Source organism: Aphelocoma coerulescens (assembly GCF_041296385.1).
Source record: "Aphelocoma coerulescens isolate FSJ_1873_10779 chromosome Z unlocalized genomic scaffold, UR_Acoe_1.0 ChrZ, whole genome shotgun sequence".
Classification (NCBI taxonomy): domain Eukaryota; kingdom Metazoa; phylum Chordata; class Aves; order Passeriformes; family Corvidae; genus Aphelocoma; species Aphelocoma coerulescens.
The window spans coordinates 43,009,323-43,034,101 of record NW_027184085.1 but is presented as its reverse complement, the minus strand read 5'-3'; the positions used below and the strand labels follow the sequence as shown (position 1 = coordinate 43,034,101).

Here is a 24,779-nt window from a genome sequence, read left to right as displayed (position 1 = left end):
GATTATCAAAAGCAAAATCATTAGTATAATGGAGGATACCTTCTCTCTGTAATTTCAGTGGACCATATCAAATAAACCTAGGCATCTGAAACTAGAATGTGCGAAAAATGCGATGTTTATGTCATAAGAATATTTCTGTTAAATAAGTAAGTCAGGGGTTACAAAAGTTGGAGGACAGCATTTAGCTTTGCAGCAATAATTTGTCATCTTTGCAAATCTTTTGGATGAAATGCATTTTACTACTTTTCATAAAACTTTAATGCACTTCAAGATGAAAAGTCACATACTTTAAGTGGAATGTGTTAAGGTGTTAATGGTTGTATATGTGTAAAGTTGATGGTAGTTTCATTTATACTCAAATAGCATTTTTCATTAGATAACTTAGAAAAGTAAGCCAGGCTTTGTGAGCAAGGATGTTAATACCATTTAGCACCCAAACCACCTCCCCTTCCTTCTTTTGTTTTTCTTTTGGTTTTTTTTTATTTTCCTTTAAAGGGACCTTGTTATGAAATTCTAGGTTTGAAAATCATGGCTTCAGCTTTTTACAGAAAAAGTGGACAATACAAAACCACAGTCACCTTGCAGAGCTCACAGCATACAATTTTAAGTAAAACAGACCAAGAAGGAGGTGTAACTTATAGCTGGAGAGCTGGAAATCTAGCCAGATCAGGTGTTCTTTTTTCATTAGTCAAAATGTAAGTTGTAGGGGGAGAAAATTGTTTTTCCAAAGAGCAAATATCATCACCAATCCCTTTCCTAGACAGTTTTGCCTTTCAATTTCTACTCCACCTGTCCTGCCAGTGTTCATCTCTAGTTCTCAAGGAAGCCATATTTCAGTTTTTCCAGCACTTCTAGTTAAAACACTAACAGGCCTGATGATGTTGGCTCCTGTTTTCTGTGATTACAAGGAAATTACCCAAACCCTCATGTCCCTGCTTCATCTCCTCTCATCTCATGTAACAAGCAAAATACCCACATTCCAAGACAGAATAAATGTTCTCGGACAGATTTAGATAGGAATTCTGTGAATAAGGGGTATTTGAGTAATGTTGTAACTTCATATGTTTTTCAACATTCATTTTCACTTTAATTTAACAGAGGTACCTGTTTTATTAGAGGTAAATTAACATAGCTGAGGGTATTTCTCAGAATGTGGCTGTTGCTTTTCTAGGTGTTACATGACTAGCCTCAAAAGTTTTAATCTGAGTAATACTAGCAACTGTGTTTGCTCAAGCCAGAGGCATTTGGTGTCCGAATGAGATGGAGGGGTACTCTAGAAGTTTTGTATTAAAGTTCTGCTTTTCTAAATGTGACAATGGTTATGTCTTGTATGTGTCAATGAATTTTAAATAGCTTTCATGATTCTTAGCCTTTTTAGGTGTTATTTTACATTTATTGCCCTATTCTTAATATTGCTGCTTCCATTAATAAAACTTCTGTTCTTGAAAGAATTGAAGTAAAATGAGCTAAATGTTTTGAGTCTGAGATACTGTGCAATCAGAACTTACCTCTCTTGGTTTCTTCAGTGTATAAAAGACAAACTTCAATACCCATCTCAGAATCTGATTACAGCTCAAGCTTACAGCACATTTTTGAACAACATTTTCTATCTAATTCACACATTTTCCTTATGTATTAATTACAGACCAGTCTGATTGCAGATAAAAAACCCCAGCCTTTTCTCCTTTATCTGCTAGTCATGGGAAATAATTCTGTATCTCTGGAGTTAGTAGGTGTTAGCTTAGCAAAGAGCAGTGGATTTTGAATATATTTATGATGTTAATATTTTACTACTCCATATAATTTCTCATTTAAGAATAAATACTCATCACATTAATAATGAGCTAAGTTGTCTTCTAGAGAGGAAACTGAGTCAGAGATAGTTTTATGATTTGCTTGTAGTTTAGTTGTCAGCACAGAAAGTATAAAGGCCAGGTATTTTAGATCCTAGACCTGTCAGCCATAAAATGCATCTCTTCACTACATCACAATTACTAATTTGACAGAAGTAGAATGTCTTTTCTTACTATAGAAAGAAATTGGAAATCACTATCACAATCAATAGCTTAACTGACATACTCTCTTGTATGTGTACCTGACAAAACATATATTCCAATGGTTTTATTTCAATTATTGGATTCTCTTGTCAACATGAAAAGTAAAGTTTGCTAAGGCTATTCAGTTTTTGAATGTTAAGCAGCACTAACTATTTGCATGTATCAGTACAATCAGCTTTGTGCTCCATAGACACAAATCCAGAGTGCTCTTTAAAAAATTGTGAATGTTGCTAACCTTTCATTAAGGATCTGTGCTAATTAGGATTTAGATTTAGGTGAAGTCAGTGGTTCATGCATAGTACGTATGAAGTCAGAACTATTACCCACAGACTTATGCCTAAGCATTTCCTTCAGTTCTGCAGTTGGACAAAGTAAAGATCAACCCAAGATACCTGCTCTTCTGTTTAGACAGAGGACAGTATTTGCTCACAGTGGACACTACTGAAACTCAGACCAAAACAATGTAAATATTTTCTACTGAATGCTTTAAAGTTTTATGCCTAAAAATAACCCTGATCTGTAAGGATTGGTAATGATGCCAGTACCAATGTGAGTCCTTTTTTGGGTAGAAGCACTTCAACTTAATGTCTCTTTCCCCCTACACCCCTCTCTCTCTCTTTCTAGATGCAGCAATTGTTCCACGAAAACTATGAACACAACCGCAAGGGTTACATTCAAGATCTTCACAACAGCAAGATTCACACAGCCATAACACTTCATCCGAACAAAAGACCAGCCTACCAATACAGGCTGCACAATTACATACTGAGTCGCAAAATTTCCGAACTGCGCCATCGGACCATCCAGCTCCATCGAGAAAGTGTCCTAATGAGCAAGCTCAGTAACACTGAAGTAAATAAGGAAGATCAGCAACTGGGAGTGATGCCATCTTTCAATAATTTCCAGCCACGTGAAAGGGATGAAGTAATTGAGTGGGAGTTCCTGACAGGAAAGTTTCTTTACTCAATGGTGGAGAACCAACCACCCCGGCAGAGCCTGAGCAGTGTCCTGCGGGCTGCACTGGATGATACAGTAATGCAAGTCATGGAAATGATAAATGAGAACTCCAGATCTAGAGGAAGGCTCATTGATTTCAAGGAAATACAGTATGGCTACCGCAGGGTAGACCCTCTGCATGGAGTGGAGTACATCCTGGATTTACTGCTTTTGTACAAAAGGCACAAAGGAAGGAAAGTTACAGTTCCAGTGAGACGCCATGCTTACCTTCAGCAATTGTTTAGTAAACCTTTCTTCAAAGAAGCAGAGGAGCTGGATGTAAAAAGCTTGCTGGAGAACACCAACACTGACACTCAATCTTTCTCTTTCCTTTCAAATTCTTTAAAGATTTTTTCCTCATCGTTCCAAGGCACCAAAGACATTGGGGAACACAGTGACAAGAAAATACATATTCTTGTCCCTATCACGGGAAGATTTGATACTTTCTCAAGATTTATGGATAACTTTGAGAAGACTTGTCTGATTCCCAGGCAGAATGTAAAATTGGCAATAATTCTCTTCAGTTCTGAGTCAGGCCAAGACTCTAACAAACACATAGAGCTAATGAAAGAATACAGCATTAAGTATCCCAAGGCAGATATGACCCTGATTCCAATGTCAGGAAAGTTTTCTAGAGGTTTAGGTCTTGAGATGGCCTCGTCTCAGTTTGACAATGACACTTTGCTGCTGTTCTGTGATGTTGATCTAGTATTCACATCAGACTTCCTCCAGCGATGCAGAGATAACACTATTCAGGGAGAACAGGTTTACTACCCTATCATCTTCAGCCAGTATGATCCAAAAGTAATATATGGAGGCGATCCTCCAGCTGACAGTAGTTTTGTTTTCACAAAAAGAACTGGATTTTGGAGGGAGTATGGATTTGGAATTACCTGTATTTACAAAAGTGATCTACTTACTGCTGGTGGATTTGATACCTCAATTCAAGGCTGGGGACTTGAGGATGTAGACCTCTTTACTAAAGTGATAACATCTGGCTTGAAGGCTTTCAGAAGTCAGGAAGTAGGAGTTGTCCATGTTTTTCATCCTGTTCAGTGCGACCCAAATTTAGATCCGAAACAATATAAAATGTGTTTAGGGTCCAAAGCAAGTACATTTGCCTCTGCCATGCAGCTCGCTGGACTCTGGCTACAGAAACATTTGGGTGTCAGGTACAACTGGACTCTCTCCTGACAGCTTAGCCTATTTGGCCTTTTTGGGGGAGTTTACCTCATTGCTCTTATTTGATTTTGCTGTCATAGTTTTAAACTCCCGCCTTGTAGTCTTCCAAAGACTTTTTGACCTCAAACAGGATGACTCTGCTGTTCACTGATGTTTCTTATACCTACTGAACTGGTGAGGTGAATTCCTTCATATTTCCTTTATTTGAAATTCAGTCTAGTTATGGAAATCATACAAGTCCATGGAGCATATCCATCACAAGAGACTGTGTCAGAAGAACATTGTTTTTCAGCTTTTGGATTCAGTATCATCTTTGTTTCATTTCTCAGATTTGATGTGATACAAATATTTACTGGTGAAGGTACCACAAAAGTGCTTTATGCTTCTTCTGGGGATGGAACTCTCTAAGATAAACTTGAGTTTTATAATTTATATGAGGACTTATATGTATAAACGCTACTTTTCTTCATCTTTAGAATTTTTAAAGTAAATGAATAACTATAATTGTACTTTTATTTTTTAAAAGAAAAGAGTAAAGCTGAGGAGCTACTTGCAAATACAACTGGTACTGGCTACCAAGGTCCTTAAATGTCTTATTATTAAAACAAACTCCTCATTGTTATTCAGTCAAAGTGTAAATGAACTTTATTTTCACAACAAACAGGATGTAATCAAATGCTCATGTACACTTTGAAGATTTTTGAGCCAACATCCTTCATTTGCAGGCAAGAAGAAACTATGACTCAACATGGTCATTTATGATAAGTGCAAGCATACAGTATTCTTATTTTGAAACACATAATATAAGTTGCTGTTTCTCTTTTTAGAATGAGTCTCTAATACATAATTTTCTTTTACATTCCTTTCATAAGGCTGCACTTCAGTGTTAAAAGTTAAAACTCTATTTTTATTTTTTTTTATGTTTTCCATGAATATTGGTACTCAGTAGCAACTTGTTGTTAAAATTAAAGTAACTGTAGAATAATTATTTAAGTTTCAAAATTTGCTATTGCTGGTCAAGTTCCTTGCCAATATATTTATATTAGTGGAGGTTGTAAGACTGTGTTCAGATTTATCTCTCCAAACAGCCTGAAGTTGTTATATTGTGGATTCATGAAGTATTTAAAGTAATACCAACAGGAGAAATAATAAAATAAATTTCTGTATTTTAGAGACATGTTTATATAGGGATATATATGTGTGTGTGTGTGTGCGTGTGTGTATATCCCTATATATATAGATATATAGAGAGAGTAATTTCAAAGTATGTTCCGCTTTTCAGTTCAGACAGTGATTTGTTACAATCTTTGTTACTTTTGCCACATGCTTGGAACATTTCATGTTATACTGTGGTAAGAGCTTAGAGATATTCAGGAAACTCTCAGAATTTAGCTAAACTTAAATTATTACAGTGGGTACCTCTAATAACCTCAGTACCCTTGATTTCAAACTGTATTTCAAACATAGCTGGGCAAGAAAAAGCTTTAAGGTTTTCAGCTGTAACTGACTGCTTCTGTGTTTCCTTAAAAACAAACAAACAAACAAAAAAAAAACCAAAACAACAAGAGATTGGAATTCACTGGCACACCTGTTTGTGTGAAGATATCCAGATAATTTCCTAAGGCATGAAAAGGGTGTGTAGGTCATTTAACGTCTGTTATCTATGGTTCTCTGTTCTAGACTTACCATGCAAGGAAAAAGGCAACCCTGACAAGGATTGAGTAAACTCAGTATTAAAGGGCTGACCCTAGTTTGTTGTGTGCTTTAAAAAAGGCTATTCCCTTGCCTTGGAGAAGGTAGTGATTGTGGTAGATGACAACAGTGAGAGTAATTCATGTTTGTATCAGCCCTCCTCAAGCAGAGCCCCGGGCTTGTTATTCTCCTGGAGGCTCTTGCCTTCCTAGCCTAGTCTTGTTAGCTCAAATGTCTGACGAAAGAAAAATTCAGTATCACTTACAAAATAATTTCTGGAAATTTTTCTTCAAATTGAGTGCAAAAGTCACACTTTGTTCATTAAAAAAGCCAAGAACAAGGAACATATGATTTATTTGATCAATCTCAATTAACCAATGCAACTCAGATTGTAAATATCAGAAACCAATTGCCTGTTGATAAATGTTTGTGCTGATTTCACAAACAAGAAAAAAACCTAATGACTTACAAAGACATCTAAGGAAATCATTGTCTGCTGGGATGTATTCCAGTACTTACTTCAATTGCTTAACTTAGTGGCCAGAAAGTATTTTCTCAGCTCAAAGTAAAATAGTAGATTAGAACAAGCAATGAAACCAATCATTCAGTGGGGATAAAGATGTATACAGAGGGCTTGCAGGATCAGGTCCTACATTATATAAGCAAAATGCTAGTATTTACCAGTACAAATATTTATTTAGTGTCTTGACTGATTCATTTGTTTATATGATGAATTACTTTGTTAAAAACCTGATTATAAATGTTTATTATGAAATGTTGCATTGTCTTTTGAAATAACTATCCTGAGATAACTTGAGAACTTGTGTTAGTTTGTCTAAGGAATAATATGCCTTCTAAGGAGATCATATTAAAAGAAAAAAAAAAGCACAAAAGTGTTAGAGTAATGTTATGTATGTATGTATAGATTAAGATGGGAATATCTGTGTTAATCAATTGTTTGCTTTTGTCTAGTCTGAATCATAATCTTGATTGTAAAATGAAATTTCTATGTATATAATGTCCCTTTGTAAATGCGTGACAAGTGAATTCACAATAGAACGTAACAACCAATTTTTCCCCAAACCTCCTTCCCCTGGGAATAGTTTTCCTGGTTTCATTGCTGGGAATTGGGTGGTGAACTGCTTACACTTTGGCTTTTCAGACACTGCCAGTCTTAAAAAAAACATTCAGTACTCAGAAACCTCAGAAATGCCCAAACCATCATGGCATGTTTTCCCATTCACAGTACTTAATTTAACAGAGCATTTGCATCTCCTGGGTGAACAAAAAACATCAGGTTTTCCAAGACTTGATGAGGATACTCTGCATCAAGGTACTGGTTCTTAAGCTGAAGAAAGGCAGAGGGCCAGGGGGAGATGTGAGGTTCAGCCACGGGAGTTGGCATCTTGTGCCCAAGTCATCCCTGTGCTGTCACCAGTGCTCCCGCTGCCTCTCCTTGGAGCTGTGAACTGGCAGCTCAGGCCAGTGCAGGAGAAGAGCTGTGCTTGCTGCCACCAGCTGCTCTTGAGAAGCAAAAGGGCCATTTTAATCAGGGCTTGGGAGAAATGAAAGGAGGACGCCAAACTGAGGATTCATTGAGTCGGGTGGCAGGTTGTCTTGTGCAGATCATGTTTCTCACTGTCCCCAGGGGAAAAGAGAGCCTGGTCCCACACCTCTTCCCTGTTTGCTCTCAAGGGGCATTGAAGGAAGGTGCAAAACCGTCAGTCCTTCCACTTTGTGGGGCTTGTGGTGCTGCATTGTGTGCTTGGGTCCTACCATATCATGGGACATGTGGGGAAAAAAGGTGCCATATGGTCTTCCCAAAAAGCAGTACATGGAGAGGCACCTTCTGCACTCACCAAAGACCAGGTGTGCACAAAAGTGCCTTCTGGAGCCTTTGCTCTACTGTGTACTTGACAGTGCCTCTTGCAAAAAATTACAGTACTGGTAAAATGACTCATAGGAGTGTAGCGCACATCCTCAGTACCTGTGGAGAGTTGCAGGCAGCATGAGCTAAAAACCACTTGTTCTAAACAGAGACAAATAAGCAATTTTAACTTCTTTTGAAGTTAACTTCAAACAACTGGCTTAACTAATCACTGCAATTACTTCTTAAGATGTAGTTTGCTACATCAAACATTTTGCTCCAAAGAATGATCGCCTCTTTAAGATACAAAAAAAATCCCACTTGTGTAGTCTATATCCTATTTTCCTGCAACTTGAAATCAGTTAAAATTTATGGAAAAAATAAAAAGGACTAAAAATTGGTGAGCCACTGACTGGGGGAAAGGTTTATATTTCTGCTCTATTTTGAAAAGAGAAACAAATCAGGAGAAAAAAAAATTCTGTGGTAGATGCACACAAAAATTAGCCATGATGTTACAGTACCAGTGGTAATAGTGGTCATAAACGGCAGGAAAATGAGATGTTTCACTAAGTCTAGCTATTTACAATAACTGAATATCACTGAAGGTCATAGTCTGTTGTACATCTGTAAGTAATATGTATAGTCCATTTTTAATTCTTTCATTTCTTAGAATAATTTTAATTTTCTTCTGTCAGCATTCATTCACTTGATTAATAAGATGGCTTGTCATGACTCACTCTCAATTTCGTATTTTTCTTTTTTTTGGATCTTCCCATTTACAGTGTGTATTACAACAGAATTGAAACTTTTTGAGCTAGCATGGTAGTTCTGTTACAGTTTTATGATTTCACTGCCATGCATAACTGCTGGACAAGAATATTTTAGTGAATGAGTTGCCAGTCCTTCAATTTGTTTCCATTTGCCTGTCACTGTAAGTTAAAAGTGTTCTTAATATTATTACTTCATTTCTTCCTCTAGTCTTCTTCATACTAGTATTGCACCAAAGCAAGGAAATGCAAGAACTTTGTAATGCTTACATCTGGGAACATTAACAGAATCTGGGGATTTGCTTGAATGATCTCCTTTTTTTGCCTTCAAAAAAGGCAAAAATTACAACTTACCAGTTCTATAATTTTAATAAAAGAAATAATGGTTATTAAGATGTAAGACAGCGCATATATTAGCGACACCCTACAAACTGTTATTTTACATCCTTATTTTCTAGTCACCTTCTTATTCAACAGATGTTTGCTATTTTTAGGAACTTTAAAGATAAATTAAAAGCATCCTTGCTGATTGAGTATTTACTTAGTGGAGATGTAGGAGAGGTTAGTGGAGATGTTAGTGGAGTTATGTAGGCAGAGATCCTAAGATGTACTATGTACTGTAAGCTGCTGAGTTTTGTTTCTCTTGTAGGGCTGGAGGGAAGGTCTCCTCAGCTCTGTATAACATGCCTGCAGTGTGGTAGTGTTCTTCACAAATCAGCCATGTCTAGCAATGATTTTAAGTGACTGCAAAGTTATGGGCATAGCATCCAGCTTCATACGGCAGGCAAGATTTACTGGATAAGATTTATCTAAACACATGAGAGACAGATCTTCAGATTCAGAGGCTGGTGACATAATCACGTGGTAGACAAGTGGATTAAGTACATCTCCTGCTGCAACATCTGGGTACACCCACTGTAAGCACCCCTTTAAAAAGGACACTCCAGGAATGCAATGGGTTCAATGGGTTCACCTAAAAGAGGTGTATTCTAGCTAACATTGGTGCCAAATGCTTTTACTTAGAGCAGGTAAATTGCCTTTAAGTAATTTCATTTAAAAAAAAAAAAAAGGAAAGAATAAAATGAATAATTAAAAAAATGCTTGTGCTTGAGATTATTAACATTGTTACTACTGGTTATTTGGGAAGACTTCATAACTCGCTCTCACTCTTGATTAGGGTAATAACGGAGCAATAAACTCTGCTTATTTTTCACATCTCTCCATACACCATTAGCTAGAGAAAAGATAAGTTAACTAAATGCTTTGAAGATTGTGGTTGAGTGATCACTCTCTGTGAGTGACCAGAGAGAGAACTGCTGGGTGTAGTTCAACCTCGAAACCAGAACTTAGACCTGCTACCAGGTAAGGACAATTTCAGCATAAGAAGCAGAAGCCTGAGTTTGTGCAAGGCATCATGGCATCTGGGGATTCACCTTAATGCTTAGTGTGTGATATCTAGGAGCAGGCACAGTGAAGTCTGAATACAGAGCTACCAGCTCTTGAGGAAGTGAAGAATGCAGTAAAAAATGTTTCATAGGTGGCAAGATAGATAGTAAAGATTTAGATCCAGATGGGTGTTTGTCTTTTTTTATTTTCAGAGAGTGGAAGATAAAACTTCTTTTAAAGAAGAACTCTGCTTTACTTTCTTCCTGAAAGCTTTTCCCCTTGCTTAGCGTTCCACTTGTACATGCAGAGGCAAATGCTGGGACCATCTGGAGCAATATCAAAACTATAGACTTTCCATACCTGATTTGTTCTGATCAGCAAGCCCATGTTTTTTGAAGTGATAGCTGAGCTGGCAGTTTTGTCCCTCCTCTTCTCTTTTTAGACATGATGCTAATTTTATTGTTATTTAACTAAGTGGGATCTTTGACAGGTTTGTGTCACAGATTCTTTAGTGCTTTGTACCTAAGATGCTTTAGTTTTCTGTTGTAGCTTCATATAATGCACTGTTACATGGCACATCACTGCTTTAAATGATGAAGTTCCTTTAAACAAAGGCTTCTGGACAGTAGTTTTCAGCTTGTGTAACCTTGCAACCACAGCTGTGTGGCTGAAACAAAGTTCACCTATGGTAATTTATTTGTTGCATTCATACAATGGTTTTGCTTGGTAGGAAATGCAGAATGAATATGAGTTACAACTGAATATTTTCTGTTGATGAAGCTGAGCAAATCTTCTTAACTGGGACCAAGCAATGAGCCATTCCTCCAGCATGTGCTGATACTGGAGGACATCCAGAGACTACAGGTGCTTTTAACGAAAAAGGTTATAGGGAGATGTCTCTGGTAAAACTGAATGGGAAACCCTGTTGTGCACTTCAGAGCTGCTGGTAGCAGAAGATTTGTCTTGCTTGTAAAAATGTATCAGTCATAACTTTTACCACAGTCAAGCAATGTTTAGGGAACAGACACAAGGGCAGATCCCTTGCCTTCACGTGTGAAAGAGACCAGAGAGATCAAGACTTAACCTGGAACACCCTTGGGAGAGAGCCCAGTCTGAAAGAAATGTGGATGTGGGCAAAGAAGGGAGCATGCAAGAAACCAAAGAAAAGATTGTATTTCTTCTTTTTCTTTTAGGCTTGACACGGTGCTGTGCTCATCAGGGAGCTACCAGGTCTTCCTGGATTGAGCTTGGGACTAGGCAAAAGAAGTACTAATAACAAAGCATAAATGTTGTGTATATGACAAGACCAGATACAGGTGGGTGATGGGAAAGAAAGTGTATGGGAAAATGTATAAGGAGTCAAGAAAATGGATTTTTTTTTTCCATGTGAAGTAGAAAGATTGTGTGTGTATAAGCAATTTTACTAGCCTTGATATGTAAGGGCAAGAGCAAGTAATTAAAGGACATAGATTTGAAAGGAAGGAGAAGATACAGTGCAGAAAACAGAGTACCTGTTTAAACACAAATTTGAATTACAGTAGACATTAAAGTTATGTGTGAAAAAAAAGCACAAGAAATAAAAGGAAAGAAACTGCTGGAAGAAAGGAAAAATTGAAAAAAAATATTTAATAAAAAGCAACTGACATGCTAGCATAAATGTAACTTGTGCCCTGGGTACAGAATGCTTCATAGTGCCATTCAAGAAACAAGTGAAATATTACGAAAAGTATTTCTGTAGCACTGCATCCCACTGCTTTACCTCAGTGGGGCTGAGGGACCAAAATCCAAGCTAATACTAAAATATTTTTTCTTTTGTTTGCCTTTTTTCAGAGCATGAAGTACGTACATTTGCTTTCCCGTTGTTTTGCCCCTACCCTGCTTGGTAAATATCTAGTAAGATACTGTGTTACTGGGATTTTGTGTTTCTGAACTGAGTAAAAAGTATGGGAGACCTCTTTAATACTAACACTTGAAGTATAGTGGTAAACAAAATGGCAGTACCAATGCTATCACACATCTGAATTTATCTTTTTGTTGTTAAAATGTCCCCCAATTACAAAAAGTTGGCAGTCAGCAGGAACTTCTACAGTCTTGTCCCATCTTTCTTTCCCTCATACTTTCAATTTCTAGCTTCTGCTGTACTTAGGTACTGATTACAAATTTAGAGAACTAAATATCATCATACCAATGAATTTAATTATTCACACAAACTATGTTATGAGCTTATGGATTTAAACCAAAATCATATATCCCAGATAAAATTATATTTCAGAGTCTTTCTAGTTAATTCATACAAATATGAAGTTAGACACTGTAATGATATCACTGATGTGTAAAATTGCTGAAGTACAGCATTTTTTTGCATTAGTTCCCAGCTCTGTTGCAAGCCATTTGGCTGTCACTCTCTTTAAATCCTGAATTTTATTACCACTTCCTTCAGTCCCTTCTTATGACATCTTGAGTTTATTGCCAGGAACAGAAACACAAAACCTTTCCAGATTTAAAATGCATTTCCAAAACTGGGTCTGAAGTACACGGGACTCACTGATTCAGCAGGTATTAAAGGGCTTAGTGTCAAAAGAATGCAAAAGTCTTGGAAACTGAGAGAAAAAACACTGAAGAAGTGGAAGTGCTTAGCTCCATAGACATTCCATCTTATGGAATCATTCACAATCACAGAATGGCTGAGATGGGGAGGGACCTCTGAAAATCACAGAATCATGGAACAGTCTAGCTTAGAAGTGAGCTTTAAAGGCCATCTAGTCCAGCCCAGGACTGCAGTGACCAGGGACATCATCAGCTAGATCAGAACCCCATCCAACCTGACCTGTTCTCAGGGATGGGACATCTCTGACCTCCCTGGGCAACCTCGTTCAGTAATTTACCAGTCTTACTGAAACAAAACCCTCTTCCTTATATCTAATGTAAGTCAGCTCTCTTACAGTTTGAAACCATTATCTTTCATCCTATCGCAACAGAACCGGCAAAGAAGTTTGTCCTTATCTTTCTTATAGGCCCCCTTGAGGTACTGAAATGCTTCTGTAAGGTCTCCATGGGACCTTCTCCTGCAGGATGAACAACCCCAACTCCTCAGGCTGTCTTCATAGAGGAGGTGCTCCAACCCTTTGAACATGTCTGGACCTCCTCCTACTCCTACAGGTCCTTCCTGTGCTGGGACCCCAGAGCTGGATGCAGTGTTCCAGGTGGGGTCTCAGCGGAGCAGAGCAGAGGGGCAGAATCCCCTCCCTCCCCTGCTGCCCACGCTGCTTTGGATGCAGCCCAGGACACGTTTGGCTCTCTGGGCTGTGAGTGCCCATGGCTGGGTCATGTCCAGCCTCTCACCCACCAGCACCCCCAAGTCCTTCTCCCCAGGGCTGCTCTCCATCTGTTCATCCCCAGCCTGTGCTGATACCGAGGGTGGCTCCAACCCAGGTGCAGCACCTTGCACTTGGTCCTGTTAAACCTCATGAGATTCCCATGGGCCCACTTCTTGAGCTTGTCCAGGTCCCTCTGGATGGCATCCCATCCTTCAGGTGTGTCAACTGCACCCCTCATCTTGATGTCATCTGCAGACTTGCTGAGGGTTCACTTGATCCCTTCATCTGTGTCATTAATGGAGATATTCAATAGCATTGGTCCCAGTATGGGCCCCTGAGAGACACCACTTGCCACTGATCTCCATCAGGACCCTGAGCCATTGACTGCTACCCTCTGGATGCCAGCATCCAACCAACTTCTCATCCACTGAACAGTCCACCCATCAAATCCAATTTAGAACAAAGGATGTTGTGGTGGACCACATAAAGGGCTTTACAGAAGTCCAGGTAGACTATATCCCTAGCTCTTCTCTTGTCCAGTGATGGAGTCACTCCATTGTAGAAGGCCAGTGGGTTGGTCAGGCAAGAAGTGAAGCCCTGGTGGCTCACTTGAATTATCTCCTTCCCCAAACCCTGCTCAAAGATGGCTAGAATCCACTGATTTCTCTTTGACTTTGTAATCTGAATTTGTTTTCACATGTAATTTGTACAGCTAGAAACTCTGCTGGATTGAAAAACATCTGTGGACTGAATACAGGTGCAAAAAAAATTCCTGTCCAGGACCTGTCTTGTCCTTCAGCAGTCACTAAGATACTCAATGATGCAAATATGTCACAGGGGCAAGAAAATGAGCAGGCAGAAGAGGTATGGAGCATCTCAGAGAAGCCTTTTTATTGATATTTCTAAGATCAGCTGCTGTGCTGCTGTCGTTAAGAAGTCAGCTACCTGCTGAGGACTGGACTGAGACAGTAAGTTGACCACCAGTGTGCCCAGAGATATCTGTTAAATGCTGTGATACTTATATTGATAAACTAAGATATTGCATATTTGGGATTTCAAAACCTGGGATTGTGATCAAACTGCTATTGAATAGTGAATTTATTTGCCCCTTCCATGTACTTTTTTAATAACATCAAGTAATTATAGACAAACTTTGGCTGAACTTCAGTTCCTGCAAACCTAGTCTAAAGCACCAAAGAGCAATAATACTTTCCTGATGACAAAAGAAGTGCTAAGGCAAATGTCACTGACACTGATAGAAAGTGTTCTGTATGTATTGCTATCCATTTGGATTATATATATAAGAGAATCTGTCAGTTCTTGAGGGTTATTTTAGGCAGTGACATTTCCTCCTATGAAAGGGAACAAATAGCTCCTTCAGTTACTGCTCTATATAATCTTTCTTTTTTGTCTACTATGGGTCATTTTAACAGGCTGAATGTGTTGGTCAATAGTCGTGGCAACAAACAGATGCCAAATTTGTGTCATTATAAGGCTTTCAAACCAGATCAGTTAAGGTAAAAACTCTGGAAGGCAGCAAGTGACCAATTAAATTAATGCTGGTGGCATTTGACAGTTAGGATGAGCTAAAAATGACAGTTTTATGAAGCTATTAAAGAATAACTGCAATACTGAAGCACCTGTTAGAACTCAATATAAAATTCTCTAAGGTTTCCTATAACTAAAAAACAAGTGATCTTGTAATGGCAAGCTGTACATTCCAGATTACTGTAGCAATTTCAGAGTTCACACAGTAGTGTCAGTAACACAGATTGTTTTACATGTCTCTGGAATTAGAGAGATTTTCCTTATCACCACAGTTGCATATTCACACGATCTTTCTGTGTTCACTCACCAAATTTTGACATGAGTCAGACCACATAAAGCCATAACCTAACTTCCAAACGATCTTTGAGAGCATTTCAGTACTAAAGGAGGAGCACAATGCTAATATGATTCCTGCCCAACATGCAACACCAGTGTGGCATAAAGTTTCTACTACTTGACATAGAAGCCTAAGTAGTACCACAGTAGTAGTAGTTAACTTACGATTATTTAGTATTTTCCATCTTCTCCTCCAACAAAATTTGTTGTGAACTGTTCTTTGTCACACACCTTGAATGGATGAGATTCGTTGGGCATAAAGAGATAAAAAATTGTAGAACCACTTGCCTTTTCTAAAATTCCAATTAGTTTCTGAGAAACTGAAAGCAGTCCTTCAAAGCAGGATATGTTTATGTTATTTTGATACGCAAGCTCACTTCTATATTGAAGAAGGTCTCTATCAAAATGAAATTATTCAGAAAGTGCCATTTGCTCTAAGAGAGGATTCATTAATCAGATTGGTAAGATAGACTGCAGTAGGCCATATTCTACATAAACCATACTTCTGTGATAATTTAAAAAAAAAACCACTAATTTTAGAAAGGATTTTTGAAATCTCTACCACTGTCACTCAGCCGTATGAGTGGATCACAGTTGCCTCTTCATCTGCCCTCATTCTGAGAGTAAGACTGAAGGAATTTGTACTATGTCATGGGCCATTTATAGATGAACCTGTCTTTACAGAAGGCTTTAATAGAGGATTTTTAAGATTTTCTGCAGGGAGTTTTTTTATTAAAATGGAATTCTGCAGGAAATTGGAATAGAGTAAGGGATGACTGTCATTTGGATGACATTATTTGGATGATTAAAGCTACACTAGAGATCACTTGAAATGCCTAAATTTTCTCAAAAGCTTTGTAGTGTCTTTGCTGTTGTGGCAAGGGTAAGATCTACTTTTGGAAAAGTGGTGTAAAAATCGTAATCTAGGAGAAGGCATATTATGAATGCAAAGGATTTGGCTTACTGGACATAATTATACTGAAAGCTTAAAAAAATTTAAAGCCAATTTTCTTATGTGCTTTTATGAGTTCTTTATAAAACTTCAGCCCTGGTAAAGTGGTGGTGATTGCTGAGTTTAGAAAGGTCTGCTCCCAGCTTCAGGGGAAGGGGGGCAGGTTGCTTGAACACTGAACACTGAACAGGTTTGCAGGCAGCAGGATTTCTGCAGCTGTTGTGAGAGTAGGACTGAGAACTATCCACTTAGGTAAACTTTGTTACTGGGATTACAATCCACATCTAAAAGGCTTAGAGAAGGCTGCAAAATTGACAGTGCCTGTATCAGTAGAGCAGGAGAATAGGAATAATGGTTGCTAACAGGCCACAGTGAGGCTGTGAGAGGCTGTTAGGCCATTATCTTCACTTTTTCTGAATGGTATGGAGCTAGCAAAACTGTAACATAACACTGACAAAAGAATTTCTCTGCTAGTCTCACTCAGCTGGTGAGTACACATGGCAGTTATCCTATAGCTGCTCTAATTTACGCCAGCACTTGGGTCACAGGAGATTACCTGACAGTCACTTCTTGTGCTGTTGGTACCCCACAGCCAACTATGGCACTACATTTTCAAATAGGCAAGTTGTGCTTCCAGACCTAGCAAGAAATATATATCTTGAAGAAATGCAGGATGACAGAGAGAAATAACTGCTGTGAAGATTTGTTTGTCTTCCTTTACCAAGAGAAGAAAAGGATTATTTGATACAGCCAAATGTCACACAAAGAGAGGATGGAGAAGTGTAGTGACAGGGTGCACAAGTGACTACCTCCATGGGGTCCATGCACAGACGCACTGCATGTGATGGTTATGCAGGTAAGTATTAAAAATCAGGAAGAAATTTACAGCTTACCCTGGAAAGTAGGTTATCAACTTGTTAATGAGAAAAGGTGAGGATACAAATATCACTTAAGCTAGGAAATGGCTGTCAGAGTCAGAATGGCTTAGAGCACCTTGCTGGCAGAAGCTGGTGCAGAATGTTTCCAGTCACAGGATTTGTTTTTGAGCAAATGTCAAAGGAATCGAACAAGGCTTGCTTTGTCAACTATATTTTCAAGTATATTTCCCATCATGGGAACAATCAGTTTGCAGCTCAAAGTCTAATCAAAGCAATTCCATTTGATAACCTGCTAAAACCTGTGAGGTCAGGATGCCTTTCCTGGAAATAGGATGCCATTAAATATCATCATCACCATCACCATTTATTGACCCTTCAGAAATCCTCCCCGTTTCAGCAATATCAGTTTCAATTAACAGTAATAGTTTATAGAAGGTACCTGTCTGTCTTGAGTAATCTTTGACTGAGTGCAGCACATGCTCCACTTTTTATAGTGCAATTTCCTGAAGTTTTATCAGATCATAACTCACATGAAGTGCACATTTTTGACAAAGGCGATTATATTTAATATGTGAGGAAAAATTTGGGAATGTCATGTTTTTGACTTGAGAAGCTTAATGAATTCAGTGGAAGCCATGATAGAAGTCAGAGTTAAGATGACATCCATTAGAAACTGTCCTGGGGTGATGTTATGAGGCCACTTTATTCCTTAACCGTCTGTTCAATGCCCAAGGATGGAGTGCGGGTCGGTTCAAGGGCTCAGCCCGACGGCTCGGGGGCTCTGGGGCTCGGCAGGGCTCGGGAGGGAGTGCGCCGGGAGCGATGGGTTGATCTTTGGGTTTCTTTTGTGTTCTGGCTCTCTGGAAAAAGGTTCTGTTGGTTTCTCTTGTTCTTTTCTTTCCCTTCCCCTTGCCTCACTGCCTCCCTTCCCTCCTCGCTGGTCCGGGGAGCCTGCGGGTGGCCCCAGCGGGCCCGTGGGGTGGCCCCGGCTGGTCCGAGCCCAGGTGTCTGGTCCCTCTCCGGGAGTTTGCTGTATTTTGAGGGTTTTTTTTCCTCCTGTTCTGCCCTGTTTTGTTTGTGTGTTAATAAACGGTTTGGTTTCTTTTTCCCACTTTCACTCCTTGTGACCCATTTGTCTCATTGACGGAGGAAAAGGGGAGGAACACTCATTCCAGAGTGTTTCCTCCTGAAGTTTTGTCTCAAAAATCGAGACATAAATTTGGTGCCCAGCTTAAGGGGCACATGAAAGTGGAAAAACACCCAACATTTTGCTTTGAATCACTTTGTATTGAGGTACAGCAGTAAGACTATGCTGTTTGATTTAATAATTTTTCTGTGGAACCTAACCATAAGTACATGTCCACAGCTATGGGCAGTCAGGTCCCTGACTTACACTTTTTATAAGTCAGGAATAAGAATCAGGACTGCCATTTTGATATGCCTGGTGTTAGTGATTTCTTGAAGTTTGGCTGACATAATGGAAACCATGTAGAATGTGTATGTCATGTTGTTTTTCCATTCTGGCCTTGGTAGTTTCCTTTTGGAATGTATTAGCAATTACACCCAGTGTGTTAGGGGAAAAGCAGGGGATGATAATTCCCAGCCCTTCATCTCCTTTTTCCCCTTCAGATCTGGCCACGTCACCTTTTGAAAGTATCCGGTTTCCCCAGGATGTCAAAGATACCACCTTCTTATTATTTTATCCAGCAGGGTTTCTCTATGTGGTCTCCAGCTTGTCTAAAATAGTGGCTGAGATTTCCAGAGGGGTTGCCCAGACACCTGCCCCAGTTGTAGAAAATCCTAAGTGGTGTGGGCTATGGGAAGACATAGGATAGACCCTGAAGCAGTTTTGTAACCCAGTAGCCTGGAACTTCCCTCCTGAACAAATTCAGAGCACAGCTGAGGTGGGGAAGTATCTGAAGGAAAACTGCAACAATAATGCTGATGAAAAGAAAAAGCTCATTGCCATGTGCTGGGTCCTGGCTAATGCTTACCGCACGCTGCTGGATACTGTAGGGCAGAAGACACAGCCAGAGGAGCAGGAGAATAAGCCAGCATACACCCCAATCACTCCAGCTGCAGCTAAAGCAGATGGGGAGCCTAAACCAGTAACAATTGCCCCTGTCCAGGGAAAGACACGCAAAGCCAAATCCATTTGCCCAGTGGATGATGATGGGCAGCCAGGACCTTCACAGCCAGCAGAGGACGTGGAACCTGAAATCATTACCAAGTCCCTGTCCATAGAAAGCCTTCATACCCTGAGGAAAGCTTACACCCAACGGCCTGATGAAACTATATTAAGTTGGATGGTCCGAATCTGGGACGCTGCAGGCGATGATACCATTCTGGATGGCACTGAAGCGAGGCTTTTGGGATCCCTGTCACGTGATCTAAGTATTGACCAAAGGATGACGAGGGAACCTGAAGCTCTCAGTCCCTGGACACGCCTCTGAAGAAGTGTGAAGGAAAGATACCTCTGCCAGGAAGATCTCCAGCTTCAGCTGAACCCCTGGAAAACCATGGAACAAGGGATTCAATGCCTGAGAGAATTGGCAGTGGTAGAGATCATATTCTCAGATGACCAAGCAATTAGGAGCCCTGACATGATGTAAAACGTACCCCAGTGATGTGGCTGAAACTTGCACAACACACACCACCAGAATACGCCCCTGCTTTAGCAATGATGACATGGAATGACAGGGATGAGGCAGTGAGTCCTATGGTGAGGAGGCTCTGGGCGTATGCAGACGCTGTGCACGGCCCAACACAAGCAAGAATCGCAGCTGTGGAAAAGAGTCTGTCAGAGACCATACAGAAGATGGAAGACAGGATGGACAAGACTCACCAGAAACTCAGGAAGGAGCTGAAAGAGGGCCTTCTCCAAATTGCATCAGTGCAGACCAGAGGCCCTGTTACCAGAAGCAGACATCCCACAGCTAGGGAGGGAGGGTGAGCTATGGCTCAGGAGCTGAACTATGGTTCCTCCTGTGTGACAGTGGAGAAGACATGAGGAGGTGGAATGGAAAACCAACTTCTGTCCTGGCAGCACGGGTGTGTGAACTGAAGGATGGTAATGCTGAGAGAGGGAGTTCCACCAGAAGGGAAGTAGCTAGAGTTTGGAATGATGACCAGGACTAGAGGGGCCCTGCTCTGGCAGGAGAGGGAGAGGCAAGGGAAAATCGAGTCTTTTGGACAGTGTGGGTCCGACGGCCTGGCACATCAGAACCACAGAAATATGAAGCCTTGATTGACACGGGCGTGCAGTGCACCTTGATTCCATCGAGACACGTGGGGGCAGAACTGGTTTCTATTTCTGGAGTGACAGGGTGTCATCCACAGGGACAGCATGAAGAACGACACAGAAGTCCAGGAGAAATGGGGTTATTTAATTAATTATCACCTTGTTTATATAACTTGGTTCACAATAGAGAAATGACATTATTGGGTGCTTGACCATACACCTCCCAGAGTGATTGGCTGAATGCTACAACGCCTATTTCAAAGTATTTTCTTCAGTCTGGAAAACAAGACTGCATAACAAGTTTGCACCTGTAAGATAAAGTCTTGGTTTACAAAACCCTCTACACTGTTTACAGCTAGCTTGCATGAGAAAGGAGACTCTCACAAGTAGCTGCAAAATACAGGAAAATTTCTCTGCCAGCCTTTTCAGCAGCTACAACAGGGGGATTGCAGCAGTTGACACTGCTTGAAGCTGATGTGAGCCTAACTGGACAAGAGTGGAAGAAACTTCCTATAGTGACTGGCCCAGAGGCACAGATTTCCCCCAGAGTGGGTATTTCAAAGACCCGAAGGGACTCAGGTGGGCTTTTGGAATAGCTGCTGTGGAGGCAGAGGGCATTAGGCAATTGAACACCCTGCCTGGACTGACTGAGAATCCTTCTGCAGTCGGGCTCCTGAAGGTAGAAGAGCAGCGAGTGCCAAGTGCCACCTCGACAGTGCACCGCCAGCAGTACCGAACCAATAAAGATGTTGTGATCCCCATCCACACGATGATTCGTGAGCTGGAGAGCCAAGGGGTGGTCAGCAAGGCCCACTCACCTTCAACAGCCCCATTTGGCCTGGGTGCAAGTCAGAAGGGGAATGGAGATTGACTGTGGACCATCGTGCCTTGAATGAAGTGACTCCACCACTGAGCGCTGCTGTGCCGGACATGTTGGAGCTACAGTACGAGCTGGAGTCCAAAGCAGCGAAGTGGTACGCCACTATTGACATTGCCAATGCATTTTTCTCCATTCCTCTGGCAGCAGAGTTCAGGCCTCAGTTTGCCTTCACCTGGAGGGGTGTGCAGTACACCTGGAACCAACTGCCCCAGGAGTGGAAGCACAGTCCCACCATCTGCCATGGAGTGATTCAGACTGCACTGGAAAAGGGTGAGGCTCCAGAACATCTCCAGTACAGAAATCTAGCCAAATCCAAAACAGATCTTGAGCTTTTTTAAAATTATGTACTTTCAGTAAACAAAAATTAGGAGCTCAGCACCATGCTAGCCACCCACCTTCTGTATTTCCTACTGTGAATACTGCTTCTCTGCTCTTCTGGAGCTGAGCTCACCCCCATACACATCACACCTCTTTCATCATCAACAAAAGATACCACTGCCAAACTCTATTGTTACATTTTTAAACAAGCAATTTATACGTTGTCTGAGTGCATTCTGCTTGCCATTGCTGTCTAATTCATCTTCCTTTTATTTCTTTCTCTTAGTTGGCACGTGGGTAGTAGGCCTCTGAGATCCATTCTACTTCTTGGCCTGTGTTTACACCATGGACAATAGGCTGCCAAGTCTGTGGACTTCAATAGACCCTACTAACAAAAAAGCCTAGTGTGATTTTTTCTTATATTTTGTGTTTCACCCTTTAATAGAATTAAATACTAATTTAGGATCTCAGAAGGCCAGGTTTGTGGAGAAAATGCTTTTATCTGTAGTATGATTACATCAAATCTCTAGCAAATTATGGAAACATTAATCATAGGAATATGAACATTAGCGAAATTTCTGTTCCAGAAACTTCCAATCATTTCAATTTACATAAAATACTTTACTAAGTAGAAATACTAAAAGACAGGAAATGACTGGATGAGTATATATGCATTTGTAGAGGAATATATCCTTCCCTGCCATGCAATTCACATTGAGATCAATGAGTTCTGCAGCTCAGTCCCCTTGCAATTTGAAGTGCAATTGAATGGTTCTAGGTTTAGAAGTTTATAGCTGAGAATGCAGTAGCAAAATACATATATATGCCAGAAAACTGTTCTCTGTGTATACTTACAGAGTGTACCACTACTATCACTGTGCAGATCTCACACTTTAAGTGTCCCTCTGACAGGCTTAAGAGTGTAATTAATTTGGTCATAAAAAATCTTTGCACTCTTTTGACTTTCATGACTTCTGCCTGAAATAGAAGGGAAACAGCACTAGCAGAGGGAATTTATCTTCATGGATCAGTTAAAAAAAAACCCAAAACAACACACAACAACAACAACAACAAAAACCACAAACAAAAAACCCCAAACAAACAAAAACCTGGAAATAGAATTGTCCTATGGGGATCGCCTTTAGTTAGGGTTACTCTGCCTTTGCAGTTGTTCTGAAGCTGTCAGCTGGAAATTATCCTCAGAACAACATTTGTGTTTGTAACTGTTCAGCGTTTTGATTTTGTCCATTGGGAGTTAGCAAAGTTTATCACCTGTTGTCCATCTCTGCAAGTGTTACACAGCTACAGCTATTCCTGCAGGCCACTCATGCTGGCAAGCAGGCACAGGCTTCTGATACCTACTCAGGCAGCAGAAAACTGTCCAGGAAACTGGACTGAAGCCACAACTCAGCCCAAATAAAATGCAATGGAGTCTTATTTCATTCTCCTTTCCACACATTCTGGTTCTTGGTGTGTCCTACACAAGGCTAAGAGTTTGACTCGATAATCCTTGTGGGTCCCTTCCAACTCAGCATATTCTGTGATTCTCTGCTGGACATTTACCTTTCTTTAATTCATATCAAAGCCTTATCTCCTGAAATAATTTAACAAAAGTGGGATCCAGGATGGATAGTCATCTGTTAGGTGGGTTATTTTTGTCCTGTATTAACTTCATTTGCAGCTGCTGGAGTCATTGCCTTCAATTCAATAGGACTAAAGCGTGGAAAAGGGAGTCTATGTATGTTTATCAAAGACCACAGAATAAAATTGCAGTAATTAAGAGCCATTCACAGAAGAACCAAGTGTAAAACTAATGACAGGCTAATGCAGAAAGGCATATTGAAAGCATTTCCATAATTTGAGATGAGCTGACAGCTGTGACAAAGTGAGAAAGGGAAGGTGAAGCCTATTAAGGAGCACAGCTCCCTGCTCTATTGAAATTCCCAACTTTGTCTTACCTCCCACACATTTTCCATGCACTGTGAAGAGACAGCACCTATAATGCAGCATAGCATTTCATTGGTGTGTTGTAGTTCTGAGACTGTAAGCAATCACAAACTCTGATGGGTTTCCACTATGAAAAGTGATGGATACAGTGTTCATCTTTCATCACATGAACCAGTAGCTTTCCCCAGCTTTCTCACTGCTCTTGCAGTGGCTTCTGAAGCCAGTAAAAATGTAGTTGCTTCTGATTGCTGTTACTTTCAACAGAGCAAAGGCATAAATTCTCTCACCATTTTAGCACTGAATTTAGCTGTACCTGACTACATAAAAATGAGAAAACTCTTTTCTTGTAACTCATTTATTTTCTGTGTCTCTCTTGAGAGGTGTGTATACTTCGACCCTATTAGAGAGACATTCGATTATGCGAGGATTATGTCTCAAAGCTAAACCTTGAGTTTTGAGACTTGAATCAGGTATCTAGACCAGGTGAAGCAGAGCTAATTTCTATTGAAGACGGTAGTCTTCAATATTCATTTTGCATTTGATCCTCATACAGCTTATAGCCTGGGGCTTTGCTGCATCTCTAGGCCCTTCGAAGACATTCAAGCCCTCTCCCAGAACTCAGTACAAACAAGATTTATGCATGCAGTAATTCTCCTTCCACCCTCACCTACCAGTGACTGGAGGGAACCATGGGGCAGTCTTAGAGGGTTCCTTGTGGTGACCAGCTCAGGCTGGTCACGTGTGTGAGAACAAGTAAACACTGCAGGGCTGCCCTTTCCACTGTGCTGGCAGCAGCACTGGTGTCCTCTGCTCTATCCTGCATGACTTGACACTTTATAGACTTCATTTCCACATTAATTTAAAGCAGTAGGAAAGGCTATCCAAAAGAGTGTAGTAATGAAAATCTGTAAGGTTCTCAAATTTTATTTTTAAATTCTCTCTTACATAATAGAATAACTCAGGGTTTTAGCTGAAACCATGCTAGATTCAGCTGGTCTTGATAACAAGGTAAGAATCTCAGTGCATGTTCTTTGATTTTATTATAAATTTTTATTTCCCCTTTCACCAGATAAATCTGTTTTAAAATCTACTTTTCATTTCTAAGCCATCAAGGAACGTGTTCTGTGCCACTTAAGTGCACCCTTGAAATTCCTTTGATTGATTCAATGGGTGACATTTTACGGACTTTTACTTCTCCACATAGATCATTGCTAGTTGCTATTTTGGAAATAAAGCATTAATAACTGAGACAAGCAGAAGCTGAAGGCAATTTCTGTCTACTTTCCAAATCACATTGCTCAGTTCTACCTACAAAACTTATCTGTGCAGTGTTTTCTCTTCATATTTACAATCTTTCACAGATGACAGTCAGTTTGCTTGGGATTCCTATTTGGATTTAAAGATTTTCTGTGGAA

General features: G+C 40.1%; 1 protein-coding gene across 1 annotated transcript in view; it reads left to right on the top strand.

Moving 5' to 3' along the window:
- Window positions 1-6,820, top strand: part of CHSY3 (chondroitin sulfate synthase 3) — a 141,665-nt gene extending 134,845 nt beyond the window's left edge. Inside the window, exon 3 of the mRNA XM_069001961.1 lies at window positions 2,682-6,820. Within this exon, the coding sequence (XP_068858062.1) occupies window positions 2,682-4,247 (1,566 nt within the window). The 3' untranslated portion in view covers window positions 4,248-6,820. The remainder of the gene's footprint in view (window positions 1-2,681) is intronic.
- The last annotated feature ends 17,959 nt before the right edge of the window (window positions 6,821-24,779 follow it).